The sequence below is a fragment of the Neofelis nebulosa genome, chromosome 15, assembly GCF_028018385.1.
Source record: "Neofelis nebulosa isolate mNeoNeb1 chromosome 15, mNeoNeb1.pri, whole genome shotgun sequence".
Lineage (NCBI taxonomy): Eukaryota > Metazoa > Chordata > Mammalia > Carnivora > Felidae > Neofelis > Neofelis nebulosa.
This window is the reverse complement of record NC_080796.1, coordinates 7427703-7455616: the sequence shown is the minus strand read 5'-3', so window position 1 is coordinate 7455616 and position 27914 is coordinate 7427703. Positions and strand designations below refer to the sequence as shown.

Below are 27914 nucleotides of genomic sequence, written 5' to 3'. Positions count from 1 at the left end.
CTAGAGGCTTATCAGTAAAAACCCCCTTGGGCAAGGGGGATTTCTTCTTTTAACTTCCATTTCTTCCTTAAATAAACATCATTAGAACTTGCCCTATATCAAAAAGCCAAAATGATCATTTGATAACTGCCAAGGGCTTTGAGATAATAGTCTTTTCTTATATAATGCTTTTTTAAAAATGTTTATTTATTTTGAGAGAGAGAGTTAGAGAGTGGGCAGGGGAGGGGCAGAAAGAGAAGGGGAGAGAATACCAAGCAGGCTCCACACTGTCAGCCTAGAGCCGAACGTAGGGCTCAGACTCACCAACCATGAGATCATGACCTGAGCCGAAATCAAGAGGCCCTGCTTGACCGACTGAGCCACCTAGGCACCCCAGATAATGTGTGGTTTTTAAAGTTACAATAAAAATCCCACTAAAAGACCCCAAATTCCCCATTCATTTTTAAAATTGTGTCCCATGAGACTAAAATATATGTTAATATCTCACCTGGAAATGTTATCTGTCCAGTTTTCATGAGCCAAGAATATCAGATATAACAACAGGTAATATTTTTGAAGGTCATAACTGTGCATGTATGGATATGCTTAATCCTTCCAACTGCTTTTTGAACTGTTTGAAATGAGATATTTAAATATTCAACTATCGTTTCCATTTTAGTGATGAGCAAACCGTAGCTCACAAAAGTGGGGTATAGACATGTATATTTCTATATGTATATGTTTAGAGACTGGCAAGAAATTGTAAATTAATGGTGCTAAGATTATGTTAATTTTCTTTATTTTTTTCAATCAACTATATAAATAGATGTCATTCTGATTCCAGACGCTGTTATATGACAAAGAATAGATTTCTCTGACTAAAGATAGATTTAGTTATTGAAATAAAAGTAATAGTACGTCATGAGATATTTTTGAACCTGAGCTTTCCATACATCTAGTATTTAATCAGAATTCTAGGAAAAGTAGTGTAAATGGGTCATAACTTCCTTTTTTCTCCTCTGCTGTTCCAATTTTAGTATATGTGCTGCCGAAAGGAGCACATAACTTCCTTTCTCTTAATCGTGGTAATATGTTTAACTTAAATTTATCATTTTAACCGTCATTTTTTCATTTTTATTAGTTTCGGGTGTACAATACAGTGATCCAACGCCTCATACAACATGCTCGTCACAAGTGCGCCCCTTAATCCCCATCCCCGCCCCCCACCTCCCCTCTGGTGATCAGCCGTATGTTGTCTAGAGTTAAGAGTCTGTTTCTTGGTTTCTCTCTTCCTCTTTTTTCATTAGTTTTCTCAAGTTGCACATATGAGTGAAATCATGTGATATTTGTCTTTCTCTGACTTCACTTAGCGTAATGCTCTCCAGTTCCATCCACGATGTTGCAAATGCAAGATTTCGTTCTATTTTATGGCTAAGTACTACTCCATTATGTATATATACCACATCTTCTTTATCCATTCATCAGTCGGTGGACACTTAGGTTCTTTCCATCGACTATCGCCGATAGTGCTGCTATAAACATTGGGGTACATGTGCCCCTTTGGATTAGTGTTTTTGTATTCTTTGGGTAAATACCTAGTAGTGCAATTGCTGGGTCGTAGGGTGAGTTCTATTTTTAACTTTTTGAGGAACCTCCACCCTGTTTTCCAGAGTGGCCTCACCAGTTTGCATTCCCATCAGCAGTGCAAGAAGGTCCCCTTTCTCTGCGTCCTTGCCAACATCTGTTGTTTCTTGTCTTTTTGATTTGAGCCATTCCGACAGGTGTGAGGTGATACCTCACTGTGGTTTTGATTTGTATTTCCCTGATATTTGGCGATGTTGAGCATCTTTTCATGTGTCTATTAGCCTTTTTTTTGTCTTCCTCAGAATAATGTCTATTCAGGTTCTCTGTCCATTTTAATAGGGTTATTTGGGGCGGCGGGGGGGGAGTTGATGTTGAGTTCTTTATAGATTTTGGATACTAACCCTTTATTGGATATGTCGTCTGCGAATATCTTCTCCTGTTCCATAGGCTCCCTTTTAGTTTTGCTGATTATTTCCTCCACTGTGCAGAAGATTTTTATTTTGATGTAGTCCAAACAGTTTAATTTCACTTTGGTTTCCCTTTCCCTTGGACCTATCTGGAAAAATGTTTCTATGGCCAAGGTCAGGGAAAATCACTGCCTACATTTTAACCATTGTTAAGTGTACCATTCTTTGGCATTGGTACATTGACGTTGTCAGACAACAAACTTGAATTGAGTAATTTAAAGATCAAATTGGCTTTATTCAACAATTCATGAATGTGGGAACATTTCATTTCGTCCAGCAGGTAGAAGGAACTCCGAAGAGCTGTAGAAAAAGAAAGGCTTTTAAAGGCAGAAAGGAGGTGGGACAAGGAAGTGTGTTAGCAAGAAGTGTGTCGTTTCAGACCAGGACACCTTCCTGAGGGGTCGGAAGGGCCTTTTGTGGGGATTGTCTCACTAGTGCTGACCACTCTCCCTGGTGTCAGGAGGTCCCTTGGCTGGTGCGGACCGGGGCTTCCAAGCTGATGGCTAACGGTCCCCTCCCCGTGCCAGGAGGTCCCCTGGCTGGTGGGGACCGGGGGTTCCAAGCCGACGGCTGACGGTCCCCTCCCCGTGTCAGGTGGCCCCCTCCCCGTGCCAGGTGGTCCCCTGGCTGGTGGGGATGGGGTCCCAGGTCGACGGGCTGAAGGTCACCTTTTGGGAGAGGCCGAGACCGCAGTTGGGTTGGGTGTTAACGTCTCGGTTTGCCGACTGGGACTCGGCCCGAGTAAGTCCGTTTGGGGCCTTGTCTCCTTCCGAACAACTGCCCCCTCTTCTGACCCGCCCCTCGGCCTGCCTCAGGACGCCAGAAATGGGAGGCCTGGGCGCCACTCCCCGCTTGCGCTCTGCAGGCCCGGCAGCGTGTGCTGACGCCCCGCGGTCGCGACTTGAGGTTCACGCCTTTTAAGTGGCTCCTCGTCTTCGCTCCTCTCCTGGCGTTCCAGTCGCGGGGGGCCGATTCGCCCGGTGGTCAGCGCTGCGCACAGGCCTCCGCAGCTTCTGAGAGAGTCCAGCCGGCCGGCGAGACCGCGGTGGTCCCGCTCAGGGTGGCCCCGGCGTCTGGATGCGCTTCAGAGCCACGGCCCCCGAGACCCGAACCAACCGAAATCGAGCCGGAGAAAGACCATGCTGAGGGAGTGACCTTTGTACGTGAAGTGGCTCGTTCGGTGATTTCAGGAGGCTGAGTTTCAGCTTCGGCAGAAACGTTAATACGGTGGTGGTGGCCGCAGCACGGACGCCTCCTTGTGTGACCAAGACACGATCAAGGCCTGTCCTGCCATCAGAAACAAGTTGGGCCAGAGTCTAAGGATTTTCATTAGATGACTCTGCTTTAGTGGCAGATTTTCAAGAGTTAAGGAGAGGTTCCTCATCTTGGCTTCATTTACATTTATTCCTAACCAAATTCACGGAAGCTGGGACCTGCCAAAAGGAGCTAATTTTGAATCACGAGGGCCTTCTGGTACAGCCAGGGAGTCCAGCAAAGTTTAAGGGTCTGAGGACCACACAGATGGTTTTATTCTGGTTACCTGTGCCTTGTGTCTTCTTTGTATAGAGCCTGGACGCGAGGTTCCTTGGGTTTGGGTTTGTTAGAGACAGGGAAATGGACCGTAGGCGCAGAGAGACAGGGGTGATAGAGAGGGGCTGAGTTTGTTCGAGAGAAACCGAGGCAGGAGGCTCGTGGCAAGTACAGCGGTCATGTGGAGGTTGGATTACCCCCTTGGTCTTGGACTGGGCGGTACGGATGATGACATTATCTTTTCAGGCCGATGCCAGGGAGAGGGGTTTGTGTTTAGTGACCGTGTGGAGGCCTCATCTGGCGTGCTGGGAGGAAGCAGTCCACCTCGATGGTGATCGCTTCTCCCCCCAACTCGGGTCCCGCTGGCGCAGGCGGAACCTCTTGTGCCGTGTGACGTGTACCCAGAGGTGAAGCCCGAAGTTTGCTGCCCTCTGGGCAGTGAGGACCACCGGGCGTGGCCCCTTCAGAGATCCTCATCCACGAAGGGGGCCGAGGAAGTGGAATGTTATTTTGGAGAGCTGTAGCCAGATGTTTGAGGAAACTGGAATTCAGGACCGGTCTCGTGACAGGTGGGTAACAAAGCCTCAGAGGCATCTAACAGGATTAGAAGGGAGGATGACGGAGGTGCAGAGAAGTTTGTCTCCACAGTTACCTTCATTTTTCGGATGTTAGGGGATCAGGTAGGGAGATAGTACATGTTTCATCTTTGTTTCCGAACGTGTGCTTTACCCGACTGTTGTAGGTCACGTCTGGTTCCTCAAATCTGGAAAAATAAAATGTAAAGAACCAGTGCCTCAAGCAAGAGTGGTAAAATCTGTAGCCTCAGTTTGTTCAGTCCCACGTTACTAATTCTTGTTCTGTTCGAGTCAGGTTTTGCCATGAGTTCTGGAAATTCTTACCCAGTTCGTTTTTATGATCTTGAAGTCACCAGAAGCCTGTGTTTGCCAGGGCGTTGCTGTGAACCTCCTTGATGACCCACTTTGGCAGGAACATTATTGCAAAAGCATCTGAGTAAAACAGTAACTCTCTATAAATGACAAACACCTTCAAACAAGGCCCATTGTTAAAGATCTGATTAGAGTTCATTGTGATAGAGTTGATGGGAGATTTGATTGGTTCTGTGACGCAGCATTTTTAAATGAAAACTGGTTTTATGATGATAACGTTATTCCAGGACGTGTCAGACTCTCTCTGCAATAGTTCTGTAACTGCACAAACACCACCCTGGTTGTACTTCTTACTTGATATGCTGGTTTTACATATCAAGTGAGCCTTGCTTCAACATGTCCCCCTAGAAGGAGAGAAAAAAATCTTTTGAGATGTTTTAGGGGCCCTCTGGTCAATTTCAAGATTAATTCTAAGATAAAAAAACAAAACAAAACATTTAGGATTTGAAATTGGGAAGTAATCCAAGGAAACTTGTCCTTGCTGCAGATGAGATCAAGTTCAGATTCAGTTGTGCATAAGCACACTTGGCATTAAAGCTTTTTTTTTTTTTTAACCCTTAAAATTCAATCTTACCTTGACCATGCATAAAATTATTTCTCAACTTTTAAAAACCTTAATTTATAATGAAAATTTAGAAGTGAACAATTGTGAACTGTCCCTTCACTAGTCTTCTGTGCCTTTGCAAATTTATAAATATTTCTTTTTTATTTATTTTATTTTTTTTTTATGCCCAGCATGGAGCCCAGGGTAGCGCTTGAACTCACAATCGTGAGATCATGACCTGAGCTGAGATCAAGAGTCAGATGCTTCACCGACTAAGCCACCAGGCGCCCCTGTAAATACTTATAATTGCTAGAACTGTATGCTTTCCTCACAGTAAATGCTTTGGCAACACAAAACATGTTTCCTCCCAGACCCAAGGATCTCGTGTTCCTCTGCAAAGCCAAATGTAGATGAACCTGGTTTTAGTAGTGTTTGGGTATTTCATTTGGGGATGACCTAGGTATGCAGTGAATTTCATTTAACTCATCATTTAGCAAACCTTAGCTTTAAGGATTTGAGTAACCAAAAGATTTTGGAAACTATTTGCTGAAAATTCCACCTAGAAATTGTTCCCATTTACATCTGTGTAAATCATTTGTTCTTAACAGGTATGTTTAGATTACTTTTTTTTTTTTTTGGAAGAGAGAGAACGAGCAGGGGAGGGGCAGAGTGAGAGAGAGAATCCCAAGCGGGCTCTGCAGTGTCAGCCCAGAACCGCACTCAAGTCTTGAACTCTCAAACCGTGAGATGATGGCCTGAAATCGAGTCGGGTACTCAGTGAACTGAGCCACCCCAGTGCCTCTGGATTACTTATGAAAACTTCATTGACCTGGGACACATAGTTAGTTTTCTGACCAGCCAGTTTTGTAACTGGTAACAGGAATGTATCTGATTAGCAAACCAGGTAGAATAACAGTTGCCTTATATTCAATGTTAGTTCAAAGACATGTCTATTCCGATTACACCAACAAACCGAAAGTAGCTTTTAGTCACCAAAGATTATCCTAGATCATGTGAACTTGGGGGAAAGAAAGCTCCAAATACCTGGGTTGGGTTTTGTATTTTTTTTTTAATTTTTTTTTTAACGTTTTTTTAATTTTTGAGACAGAGACAGAGCATGAACGGGGGAGGGGCAGAGAGAGAGGGAGACACAGAATCCGAAACGGGCTCCAGGCTCCGAGCCGTCGGCACAGAGCCCGACGCGGGGCTCGAACTCACGGACCGCGAGATCGTGACCTGGCTGAAGTCGGACGCTCAACCGACTGCGCCACCCAGGCGCCCCCCAAAAAAATCTTTTTAAATATGCTGTCTGTTTTAGCTGGGACAAACAGCAAATGTTTCTGGCAATATCGAACCAGTCCTTGGACTCAAAGAGTCGTCACCAAATAGGGTGCAGAAAAATTTTTCTCTTTCTTTTTCTGCTGGATACACAGAGGTCTGGGAAGGCTGATTCGGGGGGAGCACGTTCACCCCCGGGCGGCTCTTGTTTGTTTCCAGGATCCCACGTGTAGTTTCCACGCAGGTGTGAGGACAGGGAGAGGCCCTGCACCTGCCAGACCTTGACAAGGTTTCCCACTAAGTATCATCTCCGTTTGCCCCGGCTGTTCTGGGGGTGAGGCCGCGCCAGCCAGCGGGTCCCCCACGGCCTCAACCAGCTCGGGGATGGCCCGTGGGTCCCTCCTTACTGGGGAGACGGGGTGTCTGTGCTGGAGCTACTTAGGCCGATTTTGTTCACTCTTGTTCCAGAGTTCGTCCTTCAGAATCGGATCCGTGGCCTGTCCTGTTTCCTGCCTTCTATCAACCCATTAATCTTTGGAGTGAACGCAAGTGTAGAAACCTTCAAGGATCCTCCTTGGGTTTAGGAAATTATTTAGCTGGGACCTTGAATTTGGCAGTTGGCCAAGGATTGAAAGCTGCCCCAAGAGGATTGCCCTGGCCGTGGCTGTGGCCTTGGGTAGTCTTATTTGGAAAGGCACCTATTTGATAGTCTCCTCAGAGTGAAAGGGGTTGAGTCTGAGAAGAACTAGAAGGAGGCGGGGAGCCAGTGATGTCTCACAGCCTCTCATTTCTCATTTCGCTTTAGCATTTGCCATAGATCTTTCTTTGTAGCAATTTTGGAGTTTTGGAGCATTTTGGAGGCATCTTCATGCCAATTTAGATAAGTATCCCATTCTCTTTGGTTTCGGAACGCTTTTTTTAAATTATTATTTTTTTAACGTTTATTTATTTTTGAGAGAGAAACACAGAGTGTGAACAGGGGAGGGGCAGAGAGAGAGGGAGACACAGAATCCGAAGCAGGCTCCAGGCTCCGAGCTGTCAGCACAGGGCCCGACACGGGGCTGGAACTCACGAACCGTGAGATCATGACCTGAGCCGAAGCCGGACGCTTAACCGACTGAGCCACCCAGGTGCCCCTGGAACCCTTGTTTTTAAGTGTATTTTTAAAATGATCTATCAGGGACGGGGCACCTGGGTGGCTCACTCGGTTAAGTGGCCGACTTCGGCTCACGTCATGATCTCACGGTTCCTGAGTTCCAGCCCCGAGTCGGGCCCTGTGCTGACAGCTCAGTGCCTGGAGCCTGCTTCGGATTCTGTCTCTCCCTCTCTCTCTGCCCCTCCCCTGTTCACACTCTGTTTCTCTTTCTTTCTCAAAAATAAATAAACATTAAAAAAAAATTTTTTTTTTTTTTAAATGATCTATGAGGGGCGCTTGGCTGGCTCAGTCAGTGGAGCAGGCAACTCTTGATCTTGAGGTCATGAGTTCAAGCCCCACATTGGGCATAGAGCCTACCTTTAAAAAAAAAAGTAATCGTATCTACTTGTAAGACTCCTCATGGTGGCCACTGTAATTTCCCAAAGGGCTGGCAGCAGTTGGTGGGATCCAAGCTGCAAGTGGAGTTTAACCCACATTTCTGTCTGGCCGTAGTTTTGAGCCTCCAACCTGACAATTCCAGACTCAGTTCTCAGAACATAAAAAGGCCTAGTAAGATTTTGCCATTTTTGCAGATATGTGCAGCTTCTGGGACTGTAGTTCTTAGACGTAAACTAAAAGCAAGTGTGCTGGATGGAGGTGGCCTACACCTGAGAGTTGGACGCTTAACCAACTGAGCCACCCAGGCGCCCCATCTCCAGTTTCTTCCATCAGCGTTTTACAGTTTTCAGAGTACTCATCTCTCATCTCTTCGGTGAGGTTTATTCCTAGGTATTTTATTGGTTTTGGTGCAATTATAAATAGTGGTGTTTTCCTAATTTCTGTTTCTGCTACCTCATTATTGGTGTATAGAAATGCAACAGATTTCCGTACATGAGTTTTGTATCCTGTGACTTTTACTGAATCCAGGTATCAGTTTTAGCAATTCTTTGGTGGAGTCTTTCAGATTTTCTATAGACTATAATGTGGTCTACAAATAGTGAAAGTTTGATTTCTTCCTTGCTGGTTTGGATGCCTTTGATTTGTTTCTTGTCTGATTCTGAAGCTGAGACTTCCAGTACTCTGGTAAATAACAATGGTGAGAGTGGACACCCCTTGTCTTGTTCCTGACCCATCGAGGATGATGTTGGCTGTGAGTGTTTTATATACAGCATTTATGATATTGACGTATGTTCCCTCTGTCCCTAGTTGTTGAGGGTTCTTACCATGAACGGATGTTGTGATTCGTCAAATGCTTTTTCGGTATCTATTGAAAGAATCGTATGGTTTTATCCTTTTTATCCATTGCTGATGTAATGTATCATATTGATCTACAAAACCTTTTTAAAGTTTGTGTGTTTATTTTGAGAGAGAGAGAGAGAGAGAGAGAGAGAGAGAGCAGGGGAGGGGAAGAGAGAGGGGGAGACACAGAATCCCAAGCAGGCTCTGCACTATCAGCACAGAGCCTGTCACGGGGCTCAGACTCAGGAACCACGAGATCATGACCTGAAGCGAAATCGAGAGTCGGATGCTTCACCCACTGAGCCACCCAGGCACCCCGGTTTGCGAGTGTTTTATTGAGAATTTTTGCGTCTATATTCATCAGGATATTGGCCTGTAGTTCTCTTTTGTGGTGTCTTTATCTGGCTTTGGTGTCAGGATAATGCTGGCCTCATAGAATGAATTTGGAAGTTTTCCATCCTTTTCTGTTTTTTAGAATACATAGATACTAGTTTTTTTATTACCAAAATAACAAAGATTTAGGAACTTCCAAAGCTTCATTCAGTTGCAGACTTGACCTGCAGAACTCAGATTTCTTAATTCCTGGTCCAAAGTTATTTCTTCTTCTTAGACCTTTTTAATGAAGTACAATACACGTACAGAAAAGTGGACGTATCGTTAATATACCCACTGTAAGAGTCTTTGTAAACAAAACCTCCAGATCAAGAAAGAGAACATTTAGGGACACCTGGCCGGTTCAGTCAGTGGAACATGTGGCACTTGATCTCAAGGTTGTGGGTTCACCTCCCACGGGTGTAGGGACTTCTTAAAAGTGAAGTCTTGGGGCACCTGGGTGGCTCCATCTGTTCATAATCTGACTTGATTTTAGCTCAGGTCATGGTCTCAAGGTTCATGCGATCGATCACCACATTGGGCTCTGTGCTGACAGTGCAAAGCCTACTTGGGATTCTCTCTCCCCCTCTCTCTCTGCTCCTCCCCTGCTTGTGCGCTTTCTCTCCCTCCCCCTGCCTCTCAAAATAAATAAACATTAAAAAAAATTTTTTTTAGAAAAAAATAATCTTATTTTCGGAGGTATAAGCAAGACATTACCCAGGTCAAGTTAGCCTTGCAAATTAACATTTGTATGATGAGACTGGTTTTGTCTGCTCAGAGAATTTTTTAAAAATCAAATACAATCTTTTTTTAAAAGTACATGAACATTAGCAGTTACATCCATAGAGTGGTGTTGCCGGGGCCGGAGAGGGGGTACGGGAGGGTCAGTGGTTAGTGCGTCCGACGTTTCATTTGGGGACGATGAAGAAAGCTGTAGACACCGATGGCTGCACAGCACCACAGACGTACTCCCTACACTAAAAATGGTTAAAATGATCAATTTTGTTAAGTACATTTTACCACAGTAAGAGAAGAGGTGACCACCAGAGCCACAGAAGCTGTGCTCCCCCTGCTGCCACCACCTGTGCCCACGGTTAACCGACTAAATGGAAAACCTGTGCAATAGAAGAGATCATGCCATCTGGCCGTCTAGTTTACACACAACTGGAGGGAAAACAGAAAAAAGCACCAAGATTGTTTGCCTGAGGTCCCCTGGAGTTTATTCCCCGTGAGGACTTCCCGGATCAGAGTGCATCGAGCGGGAAACACAACTGTTTCTTGAACCTATGTTAGATGAGCATCTGTGTTTTATCAAATAATAGCAGCTCGCAGTTGTATAGTTTGTGAAATCCTGACGCAGGCCGAGCTGGGAAGAAGTGATAAGACACCGGACGTCTGCGTGCAGAGCCCGGCCGTCTGGCGGCAACCTCTGCTCTGGGCGCCTGCCGCGTCGATACCTAATACTCACCTTGAGGCTGAGTAAGCGTGTTTACTCACTTATTTCCTGTGTGTTCTCACATAGCGTTTGCTACAATGGGAAGACCGCCTGCAGTGTATGTAAGTTGTGAATCAGAATAGTAAAGCAGATATCTACCCTCTGACCGGGTCATACATCTTAACTCACTAGAAACTGTTTCGTTTGCCTCTGCGGTTTCAGTCACTGAAATGTCACTAAATCCGCAGTGTGTGCACGCAAGGTGCCGTGGGGCGTATTCTGACGCTCGTCCTCTCCGGCTTCCCTTGGTGTGTGAGCCGGAGGGGCCTTGGCACCAAAGTCTGGATCGAGGTCCAGATAAGGCCTCCGAAAGCACACGCGGAGCCCAAAGGGCTGTGTCGTCGTCCCTGGTCAAGTTCTGAGCCGCTCCGCCTTCCCGGCCGGTCCCGCGTCACAGCGGAGCACTGCCCAAGTGTCCGCCACGTGTAACCTGCCAAGGGGAGGTGTTCCTCCCCTCTGGACAGCTTCGGGGGGCGGGTTTTGTCCCTGCTGTGGCTGCACGCTTTCTTTGGACGTCACAGGCATCAGTCGTTTGCTTTTGCTTCGTCAGTGTTGACATCTGCTTCTTAACCTTCTTCTCGAAACTGAAATTTTTAAAATTCTTCCCATACTGGTCAGTGATACTCATTTAGTCAAGCGGCCGTTACTATTTACTAAGAGCCTAGAATGTGGAAAAGTACTGCTCTTGAAAGCCTCACTGGAAGCTGGTGTTTTCTCTCTTAGAACGGCACCAAACCCCCACTGGCCGCAGATGTCAGTTTGGAAGCCCTTGCTGGGGACCTTCGCTGTGACTGCTATTCGTGAGTACCCGGGTCTCGGGCCCGTTATGTCTCCCAGGCTCCATTTCCTCAGGGGTACAATGAGGCAGAGTGGTCTTGCGGGGAGCACTGAGTCAGGGGTGAAACCCCTCTGTCGGCCTCTTCCTTCTTAGTGAAGGGACCACCCATTTTGAGGCCCCGAGGAACCCCGAGGTGCAGGGGTTGTCCAGACGACAGGACGTGATCAGAGCACTGTGGTGACAGCGTGTGAACGCCCCTCCCACCCTGTAAGGAGAGTGTCTCCACCTCACCCCGGCCCTCTTGGGAAGTTACTGTTAACGGGGCAAAGGCTTAAGTGAGTAGTTTACAGCTTCAGGCGCTAAAATCTGAAAAGATGTTCCGTTCACAACAAAGGCCGTGTCATGGCAGAGCTAAGCCCGGGCCACATCCTTGGGTTACACAGCGTAGGGTGTGCATTATAAAGGGTCAGGGTTAACGTTGAACGGTGTGTGCTTAGGGTTTATGCTCCTATAATCACTTTGAGAGACCGATAATTGTAGGCTTCAGCTACTGGTTTGTGATAAAGACGCCTCCACACCTGTGTAAGGGGTTTCAGTGTTAAGGAGAGCAGTGAACACCCAAGCGTGTGTGTAATTATTAAATAGCATTGTAAACCAGCACCTAACCGCAGAAACATTGGATTCACTTCACAATGTAAGCTCTGTGGGCATTTAAATTTTATATATTATCGGGGTTATCAACTTCAGACATTAAATAGGTTTAATGGCTAGAAATGAGGTGTTTCCCCCAGATTCAAACTCTTTCCTGAAGGGCTGCAGGAATTCTGTTTAAGATGTAATGTGGTGAAGCACCAGTCAGCACCAGCATTTTCCGCTGAACTCAGGAACCATGTTGACACGGCATATTATTGCCCAGAGTAATTATATGAAGGCTTGCTGGTTTTCCTGTTTTAGCTCATTTATGGTAGGTCCACTCAGCTCAGGCTTGAATCAAGGGTATTAAAGACTTTCTAGCCTTTGTGTTTCCCTGTTTTGAACTAGGTGCCATAAATGACTTCTTATCTGAGCTTACTCGAGATGTCAGGTAGCGTGTGGGCGGTCAGCTTGTCGGCAGCCTAGGCCTTGTGAATGAAGATTTTATGACAAATGTGTCAGTTTCTTCCTCTTGACTCGGCGATTCACTTTTTGCATTAACAGTATCTATTGCTATTAGCATTGGAGTAGTTACGATTCATTGCTTTATTTGCATCGTAATTACCCTTCTTCTAAAAGTTAGAAATATTTTAAGTAAAAGTGAGAAGCTCTTTCCTACTGACCATCATCTGTTTGCCCCACCTTTATCGGTTGGTTTCTTTCCTAATTGTGTAATATGTGACTGAAAATTGCTGTCAGACTTCTTTCTGTTCTTTGCAGTGTCTAAGAATAAATCAGTGAGGATGGTTATGTTTTTGCAGGGGTGCGGACCTCTCTGCTTTGGTACGAGAAGCTTCTGTCTGTGCTCTGAGACAGGAAATGGCAGAACCAAAGAGTGGGAGCAAGAAAGGTACCGTTCTTCCCAGAATTTCTCGGTTCCACTTACTTAGCACTCCGTATCGCTAAGGCCACTACTGACCCGGAAAGTGACCCTGTCATAGCAGCTCTTATCTGTGATGTTAGCACTGATGTTCTGCTGGGGCCTGTCCAGGAGCCCGCACCTCGCCTGGTTTCTGCCACATTTGCCTGGTCGCCTGCAATTCGTGGCCGTGCTCTCCCGAGGCCCACGGACCCTCACACACACCTCCCTGTCCTCTCAGCCTGCACTTCATCTGCAGGTCGAGTCCATGTTGATCTTTTGTTCCGTGCATTTCCAAAACTTGTCTTTTTTTATTCCTACTGATTTTCTCTTTCTTCTCCTCCCTTCTTTCCTCTGGCTACCGAGAGTCTCCGAACTAACTTTTGTTCCTCGTCACCCAGCATCTGTGTGGGTTACGTTCATCAGCACCCACCACCCACGCCATAATTTTTGTTGTTTAATTGTCGGATTCAGGCACCTGAACTTCTTTTATCATAAGCTGTTGCAAATTCCTCTCGGAAGTAGGTGATGTAACTTGCAAAATTAGGGTATCTTGAGGGGAACGACATGTGAGCGTGCTGCCTGAGAGCCGAGTCTGACAGCGTTTAAGGATTTCTCGCTGGAAACTTACAGGCCTCCCTTCACATATTGGCCGCTACTACTAATAATGCTGTTTGGACGTGACTTGGTGGTTGTTCAGCACATTCTGATGCCCCTGCCCTGCTGCACTTAGCCTTTCTAGTTCCCTGTCCTCCAGGGACTCTGAACGGGGCTCTTGCCGACTGATGCCTTCGACTACACATTTTGTTTTCGGCTCAGGTCACAATCTCGTGGTCGTGGGATTGAGCCCTGCATTGGGCTCTGCACTGGACATGGAACCTGCTTGGGATTTTCTGTCTGCCTCTGCCCCTCTCCCCCGCTTACTCATCTCTCTCTAAAATAAAATTTTTTTAATTATTTTTTTTTTAAGTTTGTTTGTTTTGAGAGAGAGAGAGAGACGGTATGAGCAGGGGAGAGGCAGAAGGGGAGAGAGAAAGAATCCCAAGCAGACTCCACATTGCCAGCGCAGAACCAAACATGGGGCTCAAACTCATGAAACCATGAGATCATGACGTGAGCCAAAACCAAGAGTTGGACATTCAATTGCCTGAGCCACCCAGGCGCCCCCTAAAATAAAATTGTAAAAAAAATTTTAAAAAGAATTGGAGCTCCTTGTAATCCATTGTTGTGTTATTATCTTTGTACGTTATATATATATTATAATTCCATAACATCTAATTACATGTATGGACTCTTTTTGTTTGTTTTGAGATAGAGAGCTGGAGTTGGGGACAGGGGGACGGAGAGAGAGAATCCCAAACAGACTCTGCACTATGAGTGCAGAGCCCAGTGCAGGGCTTGAATTCACGAACTGTGAGATCATGACCTAAGCCAGAGTCAGATGCTTAACTGACTGAGACACCCAGGTGCTCCATGGACTCGTAACTACTATGGAATAATACTGTCTGTTCCTAGTTAAATTATTGGAATTTATCTTAAAAAAGAACAGTTCCGGGGGTGCCTGGGTGGCTCAGTTGGTTAAGCATCCGACTTCAGCTCAGGTCATGATCTCACGGTTCATGAGTTCAAGCCCCACATCAGGTTCTGTGCTGACAGCTCAGAGCCTGGAGCCTGTTTCAGATTCTGTGTCTCCCTCACTCTCTGCCCCTCCCCCACTCGCACGCTGTCTCTCTCAAAAAATGAATAAACACCAAGAAAAAAATTTTTTTAAAGAACAGTTCTAGTTGTTCTTCATTAAATATCACCATTAAAGGGTAAACAATGTTAAAGGAGGGCCCCCCAGAGGGTATGTGATGTCTCTTTGGGGTATCCTGCAGTAAAATCCGATGAGCACAAGGTAGGAGAAATGGCGAGACGTTGGTCAAAGGGTACAGACTTCCTGCTGGAAGATGAGCAGGTTCTGGGGAGCAGATGTATTGCGTGATGACTACAATTAGCAATATGGATTATGTATTTGAAAGATGTTAAGACAGTAGATCTTCGAAGTTATTACCACACATACGAAAAGTGATTATGTGAGGGGAGGGAGGTGTTAAGTAACCTTGTGGTGGTGGTCACTTTACCACACGCAGGCGTGTGTATCGGACCATCACACGGCACACCTTAAACTTACGTACGTTAGATGTTAATAATAGCTCGGTAAACAGTGGGGGGCGGGTAATGAAAACATGGACTTGTTTTGTTTTTTTCAAAGTGTAAGAATCTCTAAAGATGAACAAAGTACTTTTTTATATAATTTGTCCCAAAATAAACTGTTTTGATTGCCTCGATAGACACCGATATAAAACTTAAGCACTTGTGTGTAAGATTAAATATGGTCAGGTGTGTGTAAATTAAATGAAAATGAGAAAATGTCCAGAAAATGTGATAAGCAGACTGTTTGAGGCTTGAATCATTCTGAAAAAAAGCAGAAGCAATGTGATCACTCATTTCCCCACATTCCCTTGACCGATGGGAAGTGAGCACACTGTACCCACCCGTGTGTCTGTGCGTCTGCCCCACAGGTGAGCTCAAGGTCCATCAGAAGCACTTTGAAGAAGCTTTCAAGAAAGTAAAATCATCTATATCAAAAAAGGTAAGAAATGCTCTCAAAATGTGCACAGAAAAGAGACTGGAATCAAGACCGGTAGCTCATGACAACAAGGAGAATAATTGCCTTTGTGAGAACATTCTTGAGAGATTGTAGTTTTTTGTATTTCTTGGAAGACTGAAGCCAGAAGGGAATGACCCCTCGTGTCTGTCTCCACCCTCTTGGGATTTCTGATCCGTCTGGTTCACCAGTTATCTGAGCTTCTCCACCCTTGCAGGCAGCCTTTTATCTGCCTGGAGCCAGACTCGCCCTGGTATCCAGGCCAGTGCAAATGTCCTTGCGGAAGGTTGGCGAAGGGCTAAAGGAAATGGCTGACATTTCTTTACATAAAACACCAGATTTTGTGTGTTTGCCTCTTACTGTGCCAAGGTGACCCATCTGTAGTAACTCGGGTGGCTGCGGTGACACAGGGCCACTGGGGGACGTGTCCAACCCTAGGAAGCCTCTATCTCGGGTTCCGTCATCATTGGTCTGATTCACTTTCATGTCTTTTATGTCCTAGGAGTGCTGTATGCCTTAGCCATGAGACCTGCTTATTGCTGGACTCAAACTTCCTTTAAATCATTAGCCATTTATTACCCTAGGCCTGGTGTTTCCCACTGTAACTACTGATCGAAAATGGGGAGTCAAAGTCCTAGCGGTGACAGGTGATGGGCTGCCCTGTCCCAGAGCCTCCGGGCTTGTTCTGAACATTCTCGGTGAGGTGGCCACCTTCCCACGTGTAGTTATTCTGTAAAGATTTCATTGTTAAGTGATGGCTACACCCATCGTGGAGCTCAGACTCACAACCCCGAGACCAAGAGTCGCACGTCCTAACGACTGAGCCCGCCAGGAGCCCCAGCCTTACCACTGTTAACTACAACACCCGGTTCATTGGTGTGGGCCGGTGGGATCTTTTAGGCATGTGACCGACTGCTTTTCCGGCTGCAGTCGAGCGAGAGTCTGCTGCACCGGGACGGAGTCCTCCCCGTCTGTGGAGAAACAACTGTCTGCCTTCCCCTCCCGGGCATTTTGTCGACCACAGGGATGTGTGCTCGTTCCCCTGAGCATCTTCTTGTAAAACACGGTCTTCTCGACTAAAACTGGGGACAGTTTGACAGTTCATAGTCCTGGGGCTCTTCCTGCTAATCAACAAGAGACTAGTGATGTAAGCCCCCAAAGATTCCGTCAGCAAAAGATTGTTTCGGCTGAAATGATTTCTCACCTGCGGCGGGAGTCTGGGGCCTTTCCAGCAGTTAGATGTGGACGTGGCCCCACATTTGCCGTTCCTTCTAGCCTCCCTGTTTTCAGTTGAAATGTAGTTGACGCGCAGTGGAGCAGAGCACAGTCCTGCCACATGCGACAGCTGTGGCCAGCGCCAGGACCCTCCGTTCCCGCAGGAGGTCCTGGGGCGTCTGTGGAGGCCGGTGTTCCGGGCGACCCCAGGCCTGACCCGTCTTCCTGCTCTGACTTCTTCCGTCTGAGGACTTGGCACACGTGGAGCTGTGTGGCGCACTCGGCGCGTCCGGCTTCTTTGCTCAGCGTGATGTCTCTGAGGTGCACGGTGTTGTGCGTCTGGAGTTTGGTCCTTCCCGCTGCAGAGTGGTTTCCCAGGGTAAGAATGTACCACAGCATCTCGTCCTTGCTCCTGCTGGGGGACGCTCGGCCGTTTCCGGGATCTGGCTTTTGTGAATAAAGGTCCCTTGAACGTGTGTGAGATAGAGCAAGGGAGAGAGGGGGGACGTGTCTTCACTTCTTGTGGTAAGCACCCACACGGGCCTGGCTGGGTCTCGAACGCGGGCTGCTCCGCCCGGGCTTGGTGAGGGCTTCTGCTTCTCCATGGACTCACGAACACCAGAGTGTCACTGTCCTTTAATGTCAGCCGTCCCAGGGATGTGAACCAGTGTCCCAGTGAGCCAGTTTAAGGGGGCATTCCCCGAACAACCGGGAAGGTGAGCATATTTTCACATGCTTGCCGGTCAGTTGGATCTCTTGTTTCCTGGCCTTGTGCTTTGCCCCTGAAAACTCAAGTCGTTTCTCTCCTTATTATAAATGTTTGTACAAATTCTTAGCTTAGTCTGGATTGAAGGCTTTTATCAGATGTGCACACAGAGGATAACTTTCTAAAGAGCAGGAGCTTTTATTATTTTTTTTTTATTTTATTATTTTTTTTTTTACATTTATTTATTTTTGAGACAGAGAGAGACAGAGCATGAACAGGGGAGGGGCAGAGAGAGAGGGAGACACAGAATCGGAAGCAGGCTCCAGGCTCCGAGCCGTCAGCCCAGAGCCCGACGCGGGGCTCGAACTCACGGACCGCGAGATCGTGACCTCCTGAGCTGAAGTCGGACGCTCAACCGACTGAGCCACCCAGGCGCCCCTATTATTTTTTTATATAAAATTTTGTTTAACATTTATTTATTTTTGGAAGACAGAGCAGGAGCAGGGAAGGGGCAGAGAGAAGGAGACACAGAATCCGAAGCAGGCTCCAGGCTCTGAGCTGTCAGCACAGAGCCCGACGCGGGGCTCGAACTCACAGACCGTGAGATGGTGACCTGAGCCGAAATCGTGCAGGAGCCTTTTGACGTATTACGTGTTCTGTCATAAGAAGTCTGGGCTATTTCAAGTTTGCAAAGATTCTCTCCTTTGTTTTTTTTCTAGACGCATAATAGTTTTAGCCTTTACGTTTAGGCCTGTGATCCATTTCAAATTACTGTTTTAGTTTGATGCGACTTAGGGGTCATGGTTATGTTTTTCCATGTAGCTGCCTACTGACTCTGACCCTACTGTGGAAAAAACTTTCCTACTGAATTACCGCACCATCTGTTTGAAAACCGATTGACCGTAAATGCAAGAATCTCTTTCTGTGCTGTTCCATTGGTCTTTACATCTGACTTTATGCTGCTGTATCTTTCTTACCACAGTCTTGACTATTATAGATATATAAGTCTCAAAATCGGGTAGTATAAGTTCTCCAAATCTGTCCCTTTTCCCCCCCAAAATTGTTTTGTTTATTTTAGGCCCTTTGCGTTTCCATATAAAGTTTATAATCAGCTGATCGCTTCCTGAAAAAGAAGCTTGTTGGGATTTTGAATGAGACTGAATCTGTATATCAGCTGTGAGAGCAGAAGTTAAAAATTCATAAACTTAGTACATCTGTCCATTTGTTTAGATTCATTTAATTTCTCAGAGTTTATTCATTTTTTAATTCATTTCACTTATTAGATCCACCTGATTTATTCAGTAATGTTGTGAGTTTTGGTGTAAATATCTTACACATCTTTCATCAACTGCATTCCCAAATAATTTATACTTTTTTATGTTGTTTGTCAATGTTTTTCATTATGTTTTCTAATCGTTTTTATATATTGACCTTGGCTGGTTCATTTGTCATTCTCTTACTTGTTTTGCCTCCAAAAAGATCAATTTTCTAGATTAAATTTCTGCTGTAATTTTGAAGTTTCCATGTTTGTTGCTCAAGTGATTTTATTACTAATAGCCACAAATGTGTGATCCAAAGCTTGATAGTTGCTTGACCTGATTCCTAAATTTGCCCATGTTTTTTGTGATAATTAAGGATTAAGTCTGCTTTACCACCTTTGTATAATACTTTTGCTGGTGAATTTGAAACCAGTGTATATTATGTTTATTGGAGGGGTTCTCCGTTCCTTCTTTTTTCTTGGTCTTCTCAGTTCTGGGTGGTGGCAAAGAACGTCTTCCTTCTGGTTAAGGACAGTTCCATTGAAATTTGAGGCATAGGCAGAGTCAAACGATCCATTTCAAAAGCCAAACTGAAAGGAAATAAAATCAAACCAAAAGAAAGGTTTGGCATTTGTGGTGATGCTTTTCTGGATGTGAAACTGAGTGGCCCATTTATAAGCCACCTCTTTCTGCTTTTAATATTAGGGCTCTTTTGGTTGTAAATGATGGAAACCCAATCCAGCTAAGATAAGTGGGGGAACAGAACTCGTCCACATAGCAAGGGTCGTGAGAACACGGTTGGCATTGGGCACGCTGGCTGTGGAACCTCGTCACGGGTTTCCTGGGGGAAGCTGGTTGCCTGCAACCCCAGACACCCCCCAGCAAGAGAATTCCCTGCCAGCCCTGGTGGGAGAGTGTCAGGGGAGTCTGCGGTCGGCCCAGCCCAGTTTAGGACCCCACGCCAGAACCAACCAGTGTGGCCAGTTAGGAAATTAGATACTCTGGCCAGGCTGGGTTGTGAGGGCCACAGAGTTTTTATAAAGGTCATGACTTCAAGACCTAGAATGAAAATCTGTAGATGGGATTCTGGTACTCAAGTTAATTGACTTGTTAGTGGCCGGGTTGGGATTTTGAGTCATCTTTTCATGCTGAAAAAGAATCACTAGATTTTGTTAAATGCAAAAGGAACACATCACGTTTTAGCCTGAAGACGTACTTACAGAAGTGGCAGTTGCTTCGAGACGCGTTAACACTGCATAAATGGTCAGGAGACATCCAAGAAGAAAGGTGTGCCCGTACTGTCCCCAAATCTGCAGGGCCGGTCATTCTAGTCCTGAAATATCCAGCACGTTCTTAAGCCAGGTGCACCTGCCTGCCAGCTGGCGCCGTTTCTTACCTTAGAGCGCTTTCCTCCCTGGCACCACATGATTCTTCATTTGGAGTTGGGCAGTGACAGCACGTCAGGTGGACTCCGTGTCCGCACTTAATTGGCGGACATAGTTCAGAGGCCAAATGTAGCAATGTGTCACCCGACCCAGGAAACCCTCGGTAACTGGTTGAGGGTGAGTGGTGACGGCAGTGAGCAGACCTTCCTTTTCTCCATCCCTGCTTGTCCTCGCTCCCTCCTCCAAAGATCCCTGCCCGGGCTACCAGGTCCTGTTTGGTGCTGAGAGGACCTAATGGGTCGTCACCCTATTAGGACAGACACCCGACAAATAAGACGGCCGTCCGCCAGCCGCGTCTCAGAATTCAGAGTCCTGTGTCTAGGCTGTGTCGCTTCATGGGCCAGCACAGCATAACCACTGTGCTGGTTTCACTGCTCACCAGAGACCTGAGACCCAGTTAGCCATTGATAAATGTTGAGGCCTTGAGGTTATTTCCCCAGATATTTATTACCTCAGATGATAGTCTTTTTACTCTGCTTACTCTGGCGCTGTTCCACTATCAGGAAGGAAACCTCACTCAAACATACGGTCTGATTTTTTTTCTTTCCTCTATGAAAGCCACACCACGAAACTGTTTATTAGCTCATCGAAGTCGTGGCCATGGCTCTTTGATTCTCCTCTTCACACTCAGGAGTACATGGGTCACTCATTTCCCTGATTATTTCTACCCCACCGACACTTGAGAGAAAAACGTTTCAAGTCAGAGTCCCTTCTCCCCTAGCTGTGTTTTAACAGCTTGCCTGAGATCCAGATTTCAACCTTGATCGCGAAGCTCTGCACGTGCGCAGGCCCTGTGCTGGGCTCGCAGATGCAGAAGTTGCAGGAGACGGGGCCCCTGTGCACAGAACATGGACTAACCTGGCCCCTTAGTTCCATCCATGTCGCAGGTGCTTCGCGTGCAGCGTTTGCTTAAAGGGTCTCGGCCGCATGACAAAGGCGGTGTGACTGATTTTATTAAAAACACTTCTGAGCCTATCATTCCAGACCTTGTAGAATTTTTTTATTCTCTTAGGAACATCCGTGGAAGGCTACATGTATGGGCTGGTGAGACTCCGTACCATTTTATTCTGTTTAATATTTGTGGTGATCATAAATCTTTAAACTTTAAATATTTGATTTCTGGAAAACTTGGTGAATAAGAAGCTACAGCTTCTCTTTTGGAGGTAGGCATAGTATGAATTTTGAATAAATATTAAATAAAGCAGATGACCAAACTGATTTTTAATTTGTTTGATCTTTTAAAAATGAGGCATACCATCAGGGTGAAGGCAGCCCCCTCCTTGTTTGGCAGATTGACTGGCCCTCATGAGACAGTTACTTAGGAAACGGGTGACGGCTCCTGGTAGGGAGAGACTGGTGGGGGTGGGGGAGGGGGACAGGGGTGTAAAAGTTCACCTTTTCTCCTCTTTGAACTTTGAACCTTGAGAATGCATCACCCATTCAAAAGAATTCAAAATTGGCAAAATAGTAATTTAAAAGTTCTGGAAGACCAAAATAATAATAGTTACCTCTGGAAATGAGAATTTTTTTTTTTTTTTTTTTTTTTTTGCTGATCTATATTGTCTAATATTTCTCCAATAAATCATGTTTTAGAATTTTAAAAAGTTATTTTACTGCAGAAAAAGGAATTGTTTTAACCTGGTTATAAACAAAGCATGCTTAAAATGTCTTTACTGTTTATGATTTAGCAGTGATATTGGTATACAAGGACCCTTTCTTTATCCTATTTCAAAGTTAATTGGGCGTTTCACTAATACCTACTCTATGTTTACCTTTGAAACCATTTGAGAGGTACTTGGAAAAAATGAGTGAAATAAGTACATAGACTTTTTTTCAAATCCGTCTCTCAAACCGGGGTAAACACTGAGTACAGTCCAGGAAATGGGTTTCCTTCTTGAGTGGAAAATCTGCCCTGCCCTCTGTTTCAGGGCTCTGAGTCGTTGCCTAGAGAGAACATCCGTTCTGCCTTTATCTGACTCAGGGCTGTCCTCAGAAAAAGATAATGGTTGTAAACTCACTCGTAAAAGGTCAGAAACCTCGTACGTGCTGAAGAGCCTGCCGTGCGTGGCCGCTTCTGTGAGCGTAGCTGCATTTCTGCGCACGTCTCAACAGCCCTGTCCTCCTGCCTGCCGGAAGCCGGGACGTCCATGTCCCTTTGGCAGAAGTTCCCCAAGCCGGCCGGCAAACACGTCAGCGCTAAGGCCATTTGTTACCGTTTGAAACCATTTCAGTGGCCCTACTCTTTGGTCTTTATTTTCATTTTTGCTCGTTTTGTTTTGGGGACCAAACCAGAACGATTCAAAGAGCATGTGGAAAACCAAGCAAACTGGGACAGTTGGGGAAACTGCAGAACGGACAAGCTGGGGGCGGGGCCTAAAAAACACAAGCCTCAGTGATTAGAACATTGTGATAATGGCACAGGAACTGGTCATAATATACAGTACATAATAGTGTCCCCCACACCAGTGATGGAAACATGGTGATCGATGTCGGGGCAGCTGGGAAGCCGTCTCCAGAAGTTCAAGTCGGACTCGCATGTCACACTGCAGGTGGGGGACGGGGGTGGGGGGCGGCGGGAGAGTTTAAAAGTAAGATCTGAAACCATCAAAGTAGGAGGAGACCAGAGATTTGTCTGGAAGTTCAAGTGGGGCGTGCCTTGTTTCCTCTCAGCGCAAAACCCGGCAACATAAATGAAAGACTCAGAATCTGACACACGAGGATAAAAATTTCTGCGCTAAAAAACTCGTCAAAAGACAAGTGACCAAATAAGGAAAATATTTGCAGTTAATGTCACAAAGGGTGAATCAGAACGACCAGAAATTGATGAGGAAAAGACCGACACAGAAAATGTTGGAAAAGAGGCGCTAGGTGAAGAACAGGGACAGACCCTTCACGGAAAAGCCAACGGGCTCGTTAAACGGAAAACTCCTCACCTTACTGATAATGGAAGAAAAGCAACTAAGATACTACTCTTTGCCTGGCAGTAGGCAAAGATCTCCGAACTTGATGATGCCTGTTGGCCGGGATACGAGGAGATGGGGGGGCACAGCCCTTTCCCGGGACTGAACCGGATTCCCGCTGCGGCTGGCCGGGCGGCTCCGGGAACTTCCCCCAGAAGCACTCACGACAGCGGAGCGGACTCGACGGTGGCTCCGCTGTGAGGCTCTGACGGATCAACTCGGAAGAGAGGAGCGTCTTCTAAGCGTGCCGTCGGGAAGCAGGGGTCCTGTGTGCTCTGCCGCCACTTCAGTCAAACACAAGGGAAACGCAGCGGCGTCAGTGCTCGTGCCGCAGAAGGAAGACCTGACAGCGTCGACGGGAGGGGCTTCGTTCACTCTGCGACTGCGTCGGGTCCTCGAACCTTGCGAGCACCTTGTGCATCCGAAAGAAGAACGACATTGGATTTTAAAACAGGTGTTCGAGGGCTCGAAACACAAGCACGTCCTCCCTCGGCCTAAACAAGCAGCAGTCGAGCCACTTCCCCAGACCTTAGATGCGTGTGTGGCCCCGGCGAGACCCCACGGGGCATCCCCCTGAAGGCAGCCTCCCTCCCCCCACCCCCCTCCGCTGGAGCTGCCCCGGCAGCTTCCTGCAGGTGCTTCTGTCCCCTTCTCGTCCACGCTCAGAACACTTAAAATCCTGCTTTCTTTGCTGCGTGGATAGAGCCGTAAGCAGCTCGTCACCCGACTTTTACGGCAAACCTCAGTCCCCGTGGAAGGGGGGGCACGTGGGGCGGGCCGCGCACTGAGCAGGCGGCTCCTTCCTCGGCCCGGAGACTGGGCGTCCTCACACGGTGTCCCCGCACCTGTCTGGGCTTCGCCCCTCTTCTTGCAGCAACACCGGTCGTGCTGGCTTAGAGCCCGTCCCGGGGGCTTCGACTGAACGTAATCGCCTCCCTAAAGATCTTTTCTCCAGTCACAGTCACGTGAGGTCCTGGGGGGGCTGGGATATCCGCATACGCGTTTTCGGGGGCACGGTTCGGCCCACCTCACACTCACCAGCTCTGTGTCTTGTCCCCTGTTCTCAGGACCAGGTGATGTACGAAGCCCTGCAGCGGTCCCTCAGCCGGTGACCCCCCCTTCCGACGGGCCGCGGATGGCGGCCCGTGTACGCGTGTTCTTCTCAGAGCAACGCGGCCCGTTCCGAGCTGAAGACGCTTCCCATCCACCAGCCGCGCGTGGGAACACCCTGCCCTCTCTAAGTAAAACACGCTTAACTGTTGAAATAAAATCACTGATAACTTTTTTTAAATAAAACGTTTATTTTGAACCGTTCTCAACTGTGCTGCGGAGAAGTTGCATTCACAGCAAAAGGAGCTTTTCTCCCCTGAGCCGTCTGAGGTACGTTGCCAACCTGAGGCCGCGTCACCCCCAGATACTTTGTTTCCTGCCGCCAGGACACCCCCACAACCGAGAAAGCAGCCGTGGGACCCGCTGTCCCGTGGCCTCAGGCCCCTTCCAGATCTCCAGCTGCCCCAGCTGTGCCCTCCCGTGGAAGGTGCTGGAAACCAGGTAAGTGTCTCCTTCCTCATCAGACTCCGCTGTGTCCCTGTAGTGTCCAGATTGTCCTTCCACAGCCCCTCTGAGGCTTCCACCGGTCACTGCTCCGTCCTGAAAGCCCCACTTTGTGCTGTGTTTCTGCTACACCTCGTTTACCGCGCTCCCCACGGTGGGGTCCGCGGCTGTAGCCCCTCCCAGAGTCTCTCCTTCATGCTCCAGAAGTGTTTATGCTACTTTTAAGAATGGACTTGAAGAAGTGGAGGAAATACGAATAGATGAAAGCACCCCAGGCAGATAAAACACCGTCCTTTTTACTGAGGAGCCCGCAGGAGCACAGCGACCTCTGACGTGACCCCTCCCACAGTTGCCGCAGGTGCAACTGTTGCATGGGGCAGGGCGCTCGGAGGACAGCGCTCTGGGACCCTAGGGGACGGGACACAGGGGCAATGGAATGGCATCCTGTGCTAGAGATGGCGAAGGATGAAGGGCAGTTATTAGAGGCCGGAAGGTTTGGGGTCCTAAATTTGAGTAGTAGGCCTAGACTGTTTTTGCAGCCAAATAGAAGGAGAAAGCCAGCTGGCAAATCACGTGGCAAATCATGAGAAAAGGCTAAGGTTTTCGTGGCACTTGAACGTTAGGTCTGAGCACCCTTCCTTTCAGTAGTTGAGCTCAGCCTGAGCGTGAGCGACCGGACAGGCTGCGTGTCCTTGAGCCTCACCGACAGCTGGGCCTGGGTGGACGGCAGGCGCTTACTAGGCGGGAGACCAACCCTCTAGGGTCACAGTGCGTGTTGCCAGTGCTTCTCCGGAAGGAAGGAGAGGTGCCACCACGTAAGCACGATGTGCAGGCTGCACACAGTCATGAGTTCTTGGTCCCCAGCTCGCGCCGGGGGGCAGATGCCGCCCCCATTTCATCAGACAGAAGTGAGGTCCAGAGCTGGTTCACGAATATGGCTCTCTAGTTAAACCTGCCCGACTTTTAGTCCACTTGTGAGAAAGACCCGGTCCTGTGTTCAGAAACACCTGGAATTCTGTCCATATGTGGAAACGCTCCGTGGTCTCCCTGAACACTTGGTGCTGACGACCTCAACTCCTCGCCCAGGCTGGTGTGTGTGGCACAAACAGCGATGGCCCCCCACGATCTGTTCACCCTGCTTCCTCTGGTGACAGGGTGTGCTGAGAACAGTGACTTGACCTGACCCGGCCTGGCCTGCGTGGCCTGTCCCACCTGGGGCAGCCTGCGTGGAAACCTTGGATCTGAGGCTGTAAGCAGAGCCTCTGGGATCGTCCCCAAAGACCACAACTGGTGTTGGAAGAAGAAAATTCTGTGTGGCTTTTTAACGCCACCCTTACCCTTTGCGGGGCTGTGCTCTGTGATCACAAACCCCTTCCACCAGGTACCTGGTGACACTCTGGGAGGCAGTGGGGCCACAAGGGGTAAGAAGCCAAGGCCTCTGGGCACCTGTGAGCAGTTTTCTCAGACTCAGATGAACTGGACCTTTGTCTGGCTTAAGCCATTTATATTTTGGTCTCCGTTAAAGCAGCCAGACTAATAATGGCCTAGTTAACACAGTGTTCAGACCAGGAAAGAGGCAGTTGTGAACCAGCGCGAGCAGAGCTCTGACGCGGTAAGAGGAGGGCTGGGGCCGGGCAGCCAGGCAGCCAGGCCACACCGGGGCCAGGGAAGTTCTGAGAAAGTGAGGTCTCAGCTGAGCCCTGGAGGCCAGGATGGAAATGCCGGAAGGGAAGAAGCAACTTGAGCTGAGAACAGACCTGGGGCCGGTGTCCCTGGGGAGCAGGTGGGCGTTCCCTTTCTTTCGCAGGTTATTGCCACAACTGCGCGAAGTCGTGTCCGCAGGAGGATCTTATTTCCAAAAGCTCAGAGTAACCTAATTACCCGATTAGTTACCTAATCACCCTGTGCGTTTTTGACACACGCGTCCGCATGGCACATGTCTCGCCGCCCAGGCTCTGCTGCCTGAACTCGGGGATTGGACACAGTGGACGAGATCCTCACTTGGAAACTGTCCTGTTCGTGTTCCAAAGCTGAGAAGCCACGGATCCAGCCTAAATTGGCGCCCTCCTCACTCAGACGCTGTCCGTGGTCCCATTGCTCTAGATGTGTAAGAACCGTGCCAATCACTAGGATCAGCATTTGCCTGTTATCTTCAACTTACTTGTATAAAAGGTCAAAACACGCAGCTAAACATTCAAGCCTTGCAGTCGTCTGACGCCCACCCCGGCTCGGCCGCTTCGCTCCCTGCCCATCTGGTCTCCTCACCCAGCCAGGGCCTGGTGCCGGGGCGCGTCCAATGAAAGTGAATTCTCCGGTCTTACAAGGCCATCGCGAGGAGACTGCTGCCTGGCACGTGGCCCTTCCACGTGCGGACGTGACGTGGATTCATCGGGTCATAGAAATCTGACTTTGTGGTCCGGAAACCGAGGCCGGGACACGTGAAGAGCCTATAACCCGGCAACTCACTCCTGCACATCTACCCGACGGAAACGTGTGCACGTGTTCACCAAACAGCGGCAGAGTCCATCCCAGACCAGAACCAGGGACAGCCCCAACATCTGTCAGCAGTGGAGCGGCCGCTCGAGGTGTCCCAGTCACTGGGATGCGACCCTGCAACCGCACAGGCGATGCTCTCGGATCCCAGACCTCGTGCATCCTGCTCGGGAACGTATCAAGTTCAAATAGGCCACGGCCACGGATGCCATTAGCAGTCGGGCTGATGGTTACTCCTGGGCTGGTGGTGCCTGGAAGGGGTCTGGACCCAGTGCCCAGCACACGGGCGCATGGTCTCTGTGGCAAGTCCTCACTCCCTGTGCTGGGCTCTCTCCTGTGTCTTCACCTCAGTCAAAGAATTTAAACTAACTTCCCAATTTTCCCTATAATTCACAATCCTTTATCTGATGTGATTCACAGTAAACATTTTGAGGGCACCTGGGTGGCTCAGTCGGTTGAGCGTCCGACTTCGGCTCAAGTCATGATCTCATGGTTTGTGAGTTCGAGCCCCACATCAGGCTCTGTGCTGACAGCCCAGAGCCTGGAGCCTGCTTCGGATTCTGTACCCTTCTCTCTCTGCCCCTCCCCCCACTCATGCTCTGTCTCTCAAAATAAAAACATTTAAAAATTTTTTTCTTAATTAAAACTTTCAATAGTAGAAAACATTGAAGATTAAGAACAGAGCATCAGTACTGAAAGTGGGGGTTACTTAGCCGCGAACAGCCACATGGG

General features: G+C 47.8%; 1 protein-coding gene across 5 annotated transcripts in view; it reads left to right on the top strand.

The window, feature by feature from the left end:
* The window catches only part of NVL (nuclear VCP like), a 90892-nt gene extending 66443 nt beyond the window's left edge, over nucleotides 1-24449 (top strand). For 4 of the 5 annotated variants that reach the window (XM_058701821.1, XM_058701822.1, XM_058701819.1 and 1 more), the window contains 5 exons: nucleotides 11294-11370; nucleotides 12803-12891; nucleotides 15465-15535; nucleotides 24203-24282; nucleotides 24317-24449. In XM_058701821.1, the coding sequence (XP_058557804.1) occupies nucleotides 11294-11370; nucleotides 12803-12891; nucleotides 15465-15535; nucleotides 24203-24247 (282 nt within the window). In that variant the 3' untranslated portion in view covers nucleotides 24248-24282; nucleotides 24317-24449. Of the gene's footprint in view, nucleotides 1-11293; nucleotides 11371-12802; nucleotides 12892-15464; nucleotides 15536-16052; nucleotides 18677-24202; nucleotides 24283-24316 lie in introns of those variants that run through there. The other variant, XM_058701820.1, reaches the window with a different exon arrangement.
* Nucleotides 24450-27914: the final 3465 nt, after the last annotated feature.